This window comes from Ambystoma mexicanum, chromosome 10 (genome assembly GCF_040938575.1).
Source record: "Ambystoma mexicanum isolate Mex_15411 chromosome 10, UKY_AmexF1_1, whole genome shotgun sequence".
NCBI classification, from domain to species: Eukaryota; Metazoa; Chordata; class Amphibia; order Caudata; family Ambystomatidae; genus Ambystoma; species Ambystoma mexicanum.
Genome location: NC_090932.1, coordinates 69,445,096 through 69,458,768, shown reverse-complemented (window position 1 = coordinate 69,458,768; position 13,673 = coordinate 69,445,096). Strand labels below are relative to the sequence as shown.

At 44.4% G+C, this 13,673-nt stretch overlaps 1 protein-coding gene across 4 annotated transcripts in view; it reads left to right on the top strand.

The window, feature by feature from the left end:
• The window catches only part of RUBCN (rubicon autophagy regulator), a 438,544-nt gene extending 425,304 nt beyond the window's left edge, over nt 1–13,240 (top strand). For all 4 annotated transcript variants that reach the window (XM_069617528.1, XM_069617527.1, XM_069617526.1 and 1 more), the window contains one exon: nt 8,768–13,240. In XM_069617528.1, coding sequence (XP_069473629.1) covers nt 8,768–8,943 — 176 coding nt within the window. In that variant the 3' untranslated portion in view covers nt 8,944–13,240. The remainder of the gene's footprint in view (nt 1–8,767) is intronic.
• Nucleotides 13,241–13,673: the final 433 nt, after the last annotated feature.

Genomic DNA, 13,673 nt, shown 5'->3' with positions numbered 1-13,673 from the left:
CTTGTTCCTTCATGTTCTTCCTGAAACAGAATAACTTACAAAGCTTATGACAGTGGTTTTTACCTGAGGGCATCCTCCCATCTACTCCCCCTGGATCTTCCTCTCGGTGGCCAGGGACAGGCCATCGCTCTTGTATTCAGGCTCTGGGGGTGTATGTGCGAGTGAGGATCAACTTGGTGGAGGGACGTTGGGGAGTGGGGTGAGGATGTCTTTGGGCAAGACATGGTATCCCCCTTTCCCTTGTCAGACTGAATCCTACCCCCCCCCCCCCCGCCTTCATAGCTTATTGTCAACCTTTATCTCTTTCATACACACAAACTGTCCCACAATCATTTCCCTTTAAGACTGGGACGAGGAGGAAGCAACTGGGAGTTATGCACACTCTTTCATTCACACCACTTTGGTACTGGGACGAGGAAGAGAACTGTGGAGGCATACCATTGAAATGGTCTGGCATGTCCCACTAATAGATTCAACTATGGTCAGACAAAGCACTTACACCTGCAACCTGTTAAGGAGACACAGGTGTATAAAATGGGAGACGAGCACAAGCAGAGTAGAGGCCCTCCTGGAGAGGCCAACGCGGCTCGCAGACATGGAGCAGGCTGGAGCGGGGCCGGTGAAAAGAATGTCATGTGTTGCAGAGGGGGTGAGAGAGATGCTGAAGCCTGAGCGAGCCACAAGAGGATCGAGTCACCTGCAGTCCATTGTGCCATGTCCACAGCTGGAGCTGTGTGACACTGAGGGCTCCAGACTGCTGCAGACCCCTGCAGCAAGGTTCGAAGGCAGCAAGCACTGCTTGCTTGCTGGAGCACCCAAAGAGCGCAAGCGGAGCAAAGGGAAGCTGAAAAGAAGAAAGAAGACGGCCAGAGGAGCGGCCGCACACCAGTGATTGTGAGAATGGGAACACTCATACTGGGATGCTCCGGGGGCTGGAAAGGGGCATATGACAATGCTGAATGAACTTAAATTTATGTTAATTGTGGTTGGAAACCGAATTGAGGAATTTTGAATACCGAACAAGCTGCAAAGTAACTTTAAGATTGCAACAAGAATGATTGAATACCGAACTAAAGGAAAGATATGAAAAGTGTATGAGAATACAGGATGAATGAAAGCACTTATAAACAAAGTGAAACAAGAAATGAATACTAATTAACAGAGTGAAAAGCAATTGATGAACACTAATGGGCAATGTGAAAGCAAGGTGGTGGAAAGGATTAACACCACAGAGTGAATTGTGTGAAGTACTCATTGTGGCACAGCCAAGAGACGTCCAAGGAGAAACAGAAGTGAATGTTGATTAAGGACACAAGTTCATAGAGCGAAAACCTGTGTTGTCAAAAGTCCAAAGAGAACAAACAAGAAGAGAACAAAGTACCATGGGTTATCGGTTGCGTGACCTGTAATGGGTGGACCGTAACTGCGCCTAGTCAGAGTGACCCCTACTTGGAAAGATCCAGAGGATGAATTGTATAACAAGTGCTGAAGTGATTGAAGAAAAGAACAATCTGTATGAACTATTGAGAAACCTGGATGGTTACAATGTTGAGCTGGAATTGTTATTGAAAGCCAAGAGATTTAGAACCGATTGTACTCTTGAAGCTGGAAGAGCTGGCTTCTTGGGGAAGGGAACTCTGAGGCCTTTTCAGAAGTGTTTGGAACTTGGGGAAGGGGGACTGAAGAGCAAACCAGGAGCTGGAAGAAGCTCTGAACTTTATTTGGAACACTGTTTCTTTTGTTGCCGACATCTCTACACATTGTATATCTTTAGTTGTGAGGGCAAGTATAGGTTTTGGACACAGATGGACTTTTGAGTTGAACTTAATGATAGACTATCCTTAGTTTCTTTAGGTAGGGAATCCCACCTTAGCATAGGGCAAGTTAGGCCTTACTCTGTCCTGACATAAAGAAAATAAAACCTGTTATTTAGAAAAGTGAATCTGTTGTCTGTCTTACTTCATGATGCCTGTTGGGAAGGGGGCAAACCCATCCCGCCCCCCTAAGTGCTTTAGAGTAAGGAGAGCGGCATTCAAAGCACTGTGATGGGCCGGGGGGGGGTGGTAGGAGCCCACCCCAATATAAACAACCCACATAGTGTAGCGCAGGGCGCGAGCAAGACAGCCATTTTGTGTAGATGTTAGTAACCATAGTTTGGAAACAAAGCCTTTGCTGGGAATGCAGCATTTCATGCAATAGGCCCTAATTGTGAGACGAGGGAAACGTCCGGCCATGCATGAGGGCAATCCACATCCCAACCACCATAAAGCTCATTCATTGTTGTAATAGTGTTGCAAAGATGTTTTTCTACCAGAAAGGAATGTGCCCAACAAGGCTGCGATCATAGACCGGCACCTGGTGTGCATGTTATCTCACACTGCCAAAGCCTGACCTGGCCCACCCCAAGGCGACCACGAGTTATAGCCCATATACCTGACTAACCCCCATGATCTTTGCAATCCATGGCACCAAGTGACCTTCGACCACTAAGGCTAAAGTAACAAAGTCCTGAATGTTCAAAGAGAACGGACATTGCACGTGTTTGAGCTACAATCATATGATTTGTATTGTGAGGTGCTGCGAGGGATAAATTATAGTTCAAACGAGGGTGGAGACCTTGGAGCCGGATAGCGCGAGAGCAAGTGTAATGTGTGGGTCAGAGTACCCCAGAACCTCCTTTGTGCCAGTCATAAAGCCTGCCAGGTGCACAGTATAATGATGAAGTAGAATTGTTAGGTGTGTAGTTAATTTGTTCTTTCATCTTCGTCGATGAGAAGATGATCTCTGCAGCACCAACATGATGTAAGATGGACAGACTGGGCTGGAACTAATACCCTGGCATCCCTTATGGAGCAGACGGATCCTGTATAGGGGCATACCAAGCAGTCGCGCATGTTTTTTACTGTATGGTATTGCGTCACGATGACGAGACGATGTGTCTCCTCTTATTAAGCCTCCACCTGTACCTTTTTTTGCTAGAACGTTCTTGGCAGCAGGGTTTCTCTCATCTTTGTTTGAGATTCGAATTTGAATCACTAGTAGCTTGGAAAGAGAGGACCCACAAACAATCCCTCTCTTGCCATGAACCCACCCTCTGGAACTCCATCCCGGTATCGAGTTGGAATGCCCACACAATTCTTCATCTTCACAAATCACTCAAAACAGAGCTTTTTCAACACCTGATCAAGGATTAATCCTAATGGATGCAAATACTTATGCACAGACTGCAACTCACAGTAACTTCACTATTGTTAAAAGATGTCAGCCCAAAGGCTGCCTACCCACACTCTATACAGGGCTCCGCTGCTCTTGAGCTAGGTCCGTGCTCTAAAAAATACAATTGTTGTTGTTCCCACCTATAGGCAGATCTGGAAAGACGGTCCTTGATGTCACCTCCCGTTTTTTTTGTTCCAGATCTATTTTGCCACCTCCCTATGGACCTTCTCTGAATGTTTTTTGCCTCATATTTTTGGTTTTACATTTCTAAACTTGTTCATCTGCCGTCTCCCTTTTCCTTATGCCTTACACAACAGATTTGGGAGATGCATTGGTTGACGGAGAGATTTCTCATCAGCTAACACACACTGAGCCTATATGACTTGCCTTGAAACTTCAACTCCGTGAATTACCTGTACATTTTGTTGCGGATTGGTAACCGCTTCTGGGCGCAACTCCAATTGAAGGGACCAGTACTGCAGGCAGCTTCATGAATGTTTGCAAGTTGTGTGATTAAAGGAAGGGGCTTTGTACCAGGTGGCATTCCAAAGCAGACTGTGTTTTTCAGTGCTGGTGTGACGGTCGCCTTTTCTAAGATCTTTAACCATGAAACTAAGGAAAATAAACCCATAGTACTTAAAACAAGACAGTAAAGTTTGGCGGTAAAGCGCCCAGTTCCAGACCCCGAGCTCCTATAGTATAAGGTCAAGATCAGGGGCCTCGGAGGAGTGTCACGTATTCAGCATCAACATCCCAAATTCTACAAAACCGTACACTCTGTATTGATTTAACCTCCTGTCATGGTCCATGTAACAATCGGGGGGCGGTGCATAAGGCTACCCACCCGCAAGACAGCTAACCATTCCCATTGGGCTTTGCTTAAAGAAGGTTAGGAAGGCTTGTAATTCCTCATTTCAGACGTTGATACAATGATGCTCTTTCACCTAGATCTCTTCTAATGAACTTCATAAGCAGCATGAGACGTATGAAGGATAGAAAGGAGGCGCTGCTTGAAGCACTCCTCTGGGCTAAGTACTGAGCCCATCCCTAAGGCTGCTGACTCAAAGGATTGACTTTGAGTCTCACACTTTACCTATTTCGGTGCCTCACTCTACTTTGGTGTTTCACCAGATCCACTTTTTAGTAGGTCACTAAGGGATACTGCTACTCCGCCTCATTTTGTTGTACAGCCACCACCTCCATCACCACTTAATTCTTTATGAACACTGTAACTGAGGTCTCCTCTGTTTATTGTATGCACATGCTCGCACAGTGCTCAGCCCTTCGTTTCACTCTCCCGAGCTGTTGGTCACTACTTCTTCACCTTTTAAGACAATGGAGCATCAACAAATGCAAAAAATGTCAGCCCAGATTTGAATTCTTTCATGGCCCAGACCAAGGACCAGCTACAGACTCTGGTTCTGGTAGCATGGTTTCTGGATCCACCCACCTCTCTTCCAAACCCTATCCCAGATGGAAAACTTCAAAAAGGAATTGGACAAAATTGCATCTGCAGGTTCGGACCAAGAGACGTTTTGTTTGCAACCTTCCAGACCGTACAGTGTGGTTCTTGGCTACCAACGTTTCCACAAGCCCTAGGTGTAGGGCAAAAAAAGACTGACGCATAACTAGGTTGTAGGTCTACTCTCTTAGGATTCTGAACCTCTTCGGTTTAAACATGGCAGAGAAGCCAACAATACCCTCTTAGGAGGGTAGAAGGGTGGCTAAAAAGAAAAATATAGTACCTAATCGAAAACCATAAGGAACGGTCCACACAATATATTAAGTAAAAAATATATTGTTTAAATGGGACTGATTGAGATTAAAAGTGTATCTAACAGGTAAGGAACTTTCTAGGAGTGACTTTCGGAAGGTGACTTTCACACAGGTCACTCAAATGTTCAAGAGTTCAGTCCTTTAATCCAGACCTACAGGTTTTCAAACTGTAGGGTAGCCAACTGTAATCTAATGGTACAAACTTAAAGAAATCTCAGTGGTTTTAGAAAAGGAGAAATGTGAAGGTTTTCATCATCTGCACAACTCGTGTTTTTACAAACCACTTATACTCAATGGGCGGATGACAAAGAAAAGGCGTTGCGGTTAAAGGTAAAATGAGCTGTCAAACTTTCTAGAGACAGCACAAGTCACAGTTCACCAAAAGGAGTGAACGGTATGCATACAAATACTACTATGCAGGGAGGGCAACTCAAAGGGGCTGTACAACAGTGATGGACCACAAAGAGAAGAACTTAAAGCTGGGGTATGGTGCCACTTGCTCAGTAGCCAAAGAAGGCAGTGCCAGTAGCCAAGTGAGGCAAGCATTGATGCAGAGATGCAAAGACCGTAAGCCTGTGATTCCTCTAATCCTTTGATGCCAGGTCTGTTTAGCAGTTGTAGGTCACATAGTCTATCAATTGGCAATCATTCAGGTTAGTCGCTGCCCCAGCCACAAGACCAGGCACGCTGGGGTCCAGCAAGCAAGCTTTCACTGAGCAATGCACCCTGGAGGTGAATGTCCCAGCTGGTCCTACCACTTTGGCGAGTGCAGCGAATTGTGGGATTCAGTCACATCGCCTCTGCGGGGTGGGGGGGCTTTCCATGTGACGGTACGGAGGTGAACCTGCCTCGTGATATCCTCCATGGGGATAGAGGTAAGCAGGACCTCACCGATAGAGACTCTCCTCCCCACCCTCCCGGTTCAGATAGTAACTCCCTAAGTCACTCACCCACACTCCAACTACAAGAGCCTCTATTCCAAGAAGTCATGAAGAACCAATTGCTGTATGTCATTGTGGTGCAGAAACCTAAATCCATGTAAGAGAGAAAGGACTTGGATGCTCTGCCAGGTGAAGGCCCAGCTACGCGGCAATAAATAGAGGAGGAGAAATACCGTCATGAGAGGAAGCCTGGGAGATTTGAATCTGTGGTGTGTGAGTGGCTAACCGAGACGCACAGCTTGGAAACAAGCTGGCTGTTAGGGAGAATTCTCAGAAATATGCTAATTCCCTACCTTAGAGACCCCACGCTCTTTTTGCTGGACTTTAGGACTTTTAATTTTTAACCTGGAGAGAGTGAGACCTTTATCCCACTCTCTCATGTATTTTTCTGTGATTTGGACAGTTTTCTTTTTACTTTGGAGTCTGACAAACTGCATAAGCATCATCTTTAGATTGTGGCACACAGCATTCTCAGTGCAGTGACACAGGGAAGTCATACATTTCCCCAAGGTTTAAATACCTTCTCTTGGTGAAACCATTGTTTCCAAGAGCAGCGAAGTGAAATTGACCTTAGTTACATTGTGTAACTTTCTAGACCCAGCACACACCATTTTACAATAGGGTGCTGAAGGGGTTACTTGGTATACCCTTTGTCTTGTTTCTTATGTAACATGTTTGTTACCCTTTCTACAATTAATGGCTGGTGGCAGTGGTTTACTTTTTACTACCATTGTGTGTTTTTACCGCAGGCTGCAGTTGCAGCTGCAGTAAGACACCCATGGGTGCCCATTTTGTCAAAATGGCCCGGTCTTCTTTTTTTCGCCATTTCTTGTTGGAAAGGTCCTTCTTGAGATTTACTCTGTGCAGCAAACCAGACTTGGTCCCTTTGTTCGTTTTGTCTTTGGCGGGATTCACGAGTGAATATCTGGCAGGGGCAGAAAGTGAGGGAGGTTCTCAAAACTCCCCTGCCCTTTGTCTCCAGGAATGCCTGAATGCCTGCATGCAACCAGTTTTTATTGGCTGGCTGTCCGTCCTTTCAGGACAGCCACCCTGCTGTGTGATTGACAGCCTAAGCTGTGTATGAATGGGAGAAACTTGCTTAAAAAGCGAGGGTTTTGGGACTAGAGGCAGAGTCGACCACTGGGAGAAAAAAACGATTGAAAAAAACGTGAACAAAGCTTGCTGCATCCTCCTGGACCTTTGAATTGCCCGGTGAAACCCTGCAGAGAAGCTCGGAAGGGACGACTTCTCCTCTTGGGTTAGTGGGACAAACTAACCCCGAGACTAACTCCACTGGACCATCTTCCCCGACTGACTGTACTTCTTCGCTGCTGCAAGAACTGAGTGCCAGGGGTTGAGTAATCTGTAGTCGAGTGCAATGTCTGAAATCCGGTTAGACACTCCAGGAGTCTCCTAAGGACCCTCATCAGAGTGTAGGACCCAAGGAGTGAAGGAAAGCCAACCGGTATCAGAGATCTGCGACAGTGCTGTTTGCTAAGCGCTGAAACCACGAAGCGCTGCTGAACCAAAAAGAGCCCGTAGCTGCCGATGACCTCCCAAGTACTGCTGCAGGAAACCTACAGACGTCCTCCCTCTTATCCCCACGACTGAGGCTCTGGAACCTAGGGTCTGCACCAGTGTAGTGCGACAGAATCCAGCTGGACCACCCTACTTCAAACCAAAGATACTGGTTAGACTTGGGGTACTTACCTCATTGTCTTTTAGCTGTGATTTTCTCAGTTGGGAATTGCAGTTGTTTCCAACTCCCCTTTCACAGGCTTAACCGTGTGTGACCCTGCAAGTGATTTCCTAACAAACTTTGTGCACAGCTGTGATTCTAAGTGCCTCAGCTCCATGGACTGTTTCAAATTGACTTTGGCTTTCCTGGCTCTCTGCAGACTCTTCTAGCCCATTGATTTTGCTATTGTTTGCCCCTCATAGGTGCTAACTTGTTCTAGACTGTTACTGCTGGGAAAGGTTTGTCTAGATGTCATTGGAAGATTTAGTTGTCCCCACAAATACTGAGAACCTGTTTAACCTTTTCCTTCCTTAAACCTTTCCTTTCTGCAACCTCAATCATGTAGAACTAGTGCGATATATATAAATGCCATTATGTCCTTGTGAATGAAGTCACCTCATGGTGTAGGAATTGTGTAAGAAGCATATCAAAAGATTATCCACTAACTTGTTCTGATTCTGAAAAGTAAATAAAGTGCATTTACATAGTTACATGATTGCCTGTTTAAAGAACGCTTATTTAAAAATTGATGTTAAATAAATAATTATTTAGAAACCTTGAGCGTAAGTGTTACTTGGCTACTAGTATTTACGGATTTCATTTGTACAGCTCTAGAGCTCACATTTACCCCTTTTTGAGATAGGCCTGGCTGCTCAATTACACTCCAAACTTGTCTAGTACAGACCTATGCCAAAAGGTGGGTTACCTAATACCAAGAAGATACGTGTTGTAGTCTCACACAGTGTGATTGCATCAGTTCTTACCTAACTGGTTACAAAGTAATTTGCCAAGGTTTATTCCCAGATTGTTGACATTGGCCACAGAGATTATCTGCTTTCAGTAATGTAGAGATGAGGCTCATATTGACACATAAAACACTAAATGGCATTCCACTCTTTCACCCTCCTGCTGGTCTCCATGTTGGATTTATTAAGATGCAGCTTTCCCACTTAGTCGGACACCCTTGCATTTCCCGCTTGGTTCTGTTCCTTTCTTGTACTTCCTCCTTCCCTGTTTTGTTGTCCTGTGGCTCAGTTTACCTAATTGTCCTGTTCTTGCTTTTACAACCTTCCTTTTTGTCTTCTCCCATTTCCAGAGTGTAAAGCCTGCTATCACAAACACTGCTTCAAGTCGAAAGCCTGCCCGCGGTGTGAACGCCTACAGGCCCGGAGAGAGATGCTTGCAAAAAGTTTGGAAACCTATACATCTGAGCCAGAGGACAATGACGAGACCTCGGATGAAGTAACCGAAGCACAGGCAGAAATACACTAGTTGCTGCAATAAGTGAAAATACAGCAGATATTTTTAACAATAGACTAAAAAAGGAAGAAGAGTGAACTGAACAAAGATTGGGGCCCTTAATCTCCCTCACCATGATTGGACATCTCCTCTTGCCTAATGGTGATTCAAAGATGGGACCTTGGACTGGCTTTGGAAATACGTAGCGGGTGGAATAACAAAACGTATATTTATGTTGCTGTTCAAGCCTTCTATCCTTTCTGCTATGGATTGTAACCAAACAAGCTCAGTGCATGGAAGATGCAATCTCTGCAACTTTTACTTTCTATTGGCATTTGGTAAATTGTATAATTCACAATGTCTTGATATGTAGAAATGTGATTTCACATGGTTTCTAGCAAGTCTAATTTCTGAGGGCATCCTGTGAAAGTGCTTCAAACGGTGTGACATCGGCTTCAAACAGACCTGCGTGGAAGTACAGATGGATCTTGGATAGTACTTTGAGTGAATGAGCTCTTGTTTCTCCTTTTTGGTGGTGGGTATCCCCAAATGTATGTGTATTGATTGCGGAGCCACAAAGATGGTAGACTTGTCGCTCCTACAAATGCAGTCTGATGTCACAGAAAGTATGCCACACGTGGTGTAGCGGAGAAAGGACAATTTGTAGTCTTTACTTCAGATGACCCCTGTGAGAACCAGCTTTCACTCCTTTGGTGACATAAGGCTGAGGAACACGTGCGTTTCAAGGCCAGATGACTATATAGAATGCTTCTTATGCACATTGCTGGCCACACCAACGTGCCAACTACCATTAGCAGCTCACGTTTCCAGGATAACCAGTTTTTGTGACTGAGACCAAAGTGTTTGTGTTATGTAAGCACGCTGAGCTGAGTTACATTTGTTGCGATAGCCTGCAGGATTACTTTTGAGTATTCAACGTGAATGCTTCTTGGTTTGTTGCGTGTACCAAGTTAATACCGATAAAAGTCTAGCTGCATGAGCAGAATTGGCATACTGTAATGCAGCTGCCCGGCTGGTAGCAAATCAGACTGGTTTTGTGGAGTAGCCATCCTATTATTGTTTCATCAGTTGCCCGTTGAATGAGATTTTTACAGTCCCACGTTACGGCGGGGACAGGATGATTGACCAAGGCAGCAATATTTGATGGTCTAATGAAAGCAGCAGCTGCTGTGTTGGCCAAAGCAGACCTTCCTGACGACAAATGAAGCTGGCGTGCCAAGTGAAATAACGTTTCCTTTTTCTTTTCTTTTTTACTTATGATTGTAAAAGGCCCCTGCCTATAATTAATAGTGTCTTTGCTGCTAAAATATTTATTTTTTTATACATTAATTTATTTCAAACTGGAATGACTTTAAATGCTTTGCACTTTGCGTTTAGATGGAGTGAATGGGGAAGCTAGACGATTGTAGATCAGTGGGATTCTAGGACACAAGCACCGCTGCTGGCTACTGATTTGTGGTATTTGGTTTGGGTCTACAGCCACCACCGTCCATGCCTGCTTTAGTGGGAGAGATGGCCCAAATAAGATTACAAGAATGGGTGATAAAACTGACAAACACTTTGTGCAGCAGCACCACCTGTGCCTCCAAAAGGCTTGTCTGTTGAGGTTTGGGAAGGGTGGGGGACATGTGTATTCTGCTAGCAAGAGGTAAGGAAGTCTCACGAAAATCATGAATTGTTAAAACCCCTAATCCTAGGCTTGCCAAGGTGTAGTGTCCTAGTGGATAGATGGGGAAATTCCTGGGTAAATGTATTGGGGGGAGGGGGGGTAATGCATGAATATAATGCAAGTAAATAAGTAAAAACAGATCACCTGTTTGTCTTGCTTGGATTGAAAGCACCAACATATGTGGTTACCATTTACTCGCCCAATGCTTTTTATTCCTTTTTCCTGTATGCTCTTCAATAATGGCTATCCATTATTAACATGGTTGACGCTGACACCACACTTTTATTTCTTAAACTGTTAATCTATATGCCAACACCATACAGATGGAGGTTATTTCAGGCCATCAGTGCAAATATCTCATGAAGGACACAAAATAATGGGAGCGTTGTGTGGGAATTTGTGGCAGAGAATCCATAAACAATCTAGTTTTATGGCAATTCCAGACATCCTGGCGATGTTATCCCAGAATTATAAACCCAGTTTAGATGGGGGGGGGATTCCCATCATGCTGATTACGCTGAGAGCGCCTCCCATCAGATTGGTCGTAATGCCATCCTTGTGCTCCCCAGAATAATATAAGGGCCTTGCTTGTAGACCATGTCAATCTGCTCATTTGATGTAGTGGCAGTGCGCATAAAATGATGTACTTTTAAAACACCCAATCTGCACACACAACCATTGCATATGGCATTTATCTAAACATTCTGTTGCACTTTGCAGAAAACCATAATTTTTAGTGTCGGACTCCGAGGTTGGCTCAGGATTGTTCTCACTGGAAAAAGTTATTGTGACCTCTTGAAACTCAATATACTTGTATGAAGGTTAAAGGGGAAATTTGGTGGGAATAGCAAACGAGGCATTTTATTGTAGAACTGTTCAGGTGCGCCTTCTGCCTCCATAAAGAGGTTGTTGCAAATGATACCCTTACTTGAGAACCAGCAGAATGTGGAGGGAACCTTCCACTGGTATATCACTACCCACGAGAGACTTGGTACAATTGTGGATTCACTACTACACTAGTTACCCACAATCCCTTGCCTTCGGGCATGGTGTCTTGAGGACAGGCGCCTTTTTAGTATTTCCGTTCAATCAAGAAGTCAGTGGTTGTTTATATATAAACCCTACTTTCTAGGCTCGAAACACAACTGGGAGTTTGGTTGGGTGTAGAAAAGATTGGTGCAGATTTGTCTAACTGGACGTTCATGACCCCTCTGCAGCACAAGTGGGGTTTTGTGTATCAATTGACGTAAGAATTTGCTGACTTCCTGGTTTAGACGGAAGTGGTTTAGGTTTATTGAACCTGTTTTAATAACAAAATAGAATAAGGCAATACCAAATATGTGGAGGAAGTAGTCTGGTTGAACAGAAGAGTACAGTAGGAAAGGGGGGGGGCATGATTCAGAAGGCCGGGAATTCCTCAGTTTTATGCCTGTTATATTGTATATTGAAATGTGGCTGGGGTTCTATTGCTTTGTATATTGGAGCCCATAACTGGGTTACACCAAGGGGATTGTAAACCCACACGAGCACTAGGAAATGTAAAAAGTTACTGTTGTACAAAGCAGGGGAAGCTGGCTTGGTTCTGCCTGCTATTATATAATGTCTGATGTCTTCTTAAGCACTTCTGATCAGTTCAGTCTCTCGCTGCAGTATTCTCTTGCATGTGGTTTTCTTTTTTTTTTACGTGGTGGTTTTACGTCTGGACAAAGTTAGAAAAGTCGCTTAAGAGTGATTTTGAATGTATGGTGGAGAGTCTGGGAAACAGTGGATGGTGTAAATGCTATGCAAAGCAAGTCCCTTTGCGGAGGGTGAACTGCAGCTTGATGTTTTAGAATTAAGAAACGAAAAAATACCACATATTCTTGCGGCGGGTGGTCAAGATTAGAGAACCCCCAAACCTACAACTGCCACGTTACTTGGCAATGTCCAGTTGCACAATGGGTGCATGTCTCCTTCAGTCTTTGATTTCCCCGACAACAGAGCGTTAGAAACGCCTAACCACTTATTTTAACTAACCCTTGTGTACAGTTCTGCTTACCCATTCATGAGTCCTCTTTTTGTCTAGCTGAAGTCCCCCTGCCCCACTCCCCACATACATCCAACCTGACCTATCTGTGCATAAGTAGGTGTTCAAGCAAAATGGCGGTAGGCATGAAACCCCTTAAGCCCCCAAGCCATGCAGTCAGAGTTTCTGGTTTTAACAATTATCAGTTTTTGTTACACCACTGGAACACAATTGAGCAAATTTGTAATCTCACCCTCCCGTTCACCTCTCTTGGTTAAAAACACTCATCACTCAGCCTGAAGGTTTCACAGTAGTCTTGGCCACCCGCTCTTGTAAGATGTTTACAGCTGTAGGTTGGCCCCTCCGCCTGACGTTCACCCTTGATCCGTTCATGGGATGCTAGGTTGCACTTTACACTAATGAAACTGTATATCCAGGATTGGGTTTGATGTCCTCGAGTAGTTATAATGTATACAAAAGATGATAAAATGTAAATAATTTGAGTAAAAGCAAATGTAAATACTAAACCATAAATATATATATGTATATGCTCGGATGTATATTGCTTGCATATTGTATTATTGCGCAGACTAACCAGAAATTATCCGTCCAATAAACCAAGTTTACAAAAGAAACTGTCTCTGTGATTCATTACCTTCTAACATCACTCTAAACAGTGATTTATTCTTAATCAACTCGCTGCTCTACCTGAGCTCTTGATTTCTGGACATAGTAGTTTGAATTCCTGCCTAATTACTGTTTGGATTTGTTCTGCATGCAAGCACTCAAATGCATGAGCGGGGAAAGGTGTGAATCAAAACACATCATATACACAATTGGGGAATATGTGATGAATCCTGCGGATCCCTCACTAAAGCCCTGCCTAAAGTCTCCTTCCAGGTGGCCCGAAAAAGTCAGACGCTTCCTGACCTTGGGGGTAGTGTACTGCAGGAGGATCACCTGGGAGGAGGCAAGGCCCAGGGAAGTGAGGAGATCCAGTGGGATGAGACGTGGTATTTTGCCTTGAAAGGAAAGCACCTTTTAAAGGTGCCAAAGCATGTAATGGCT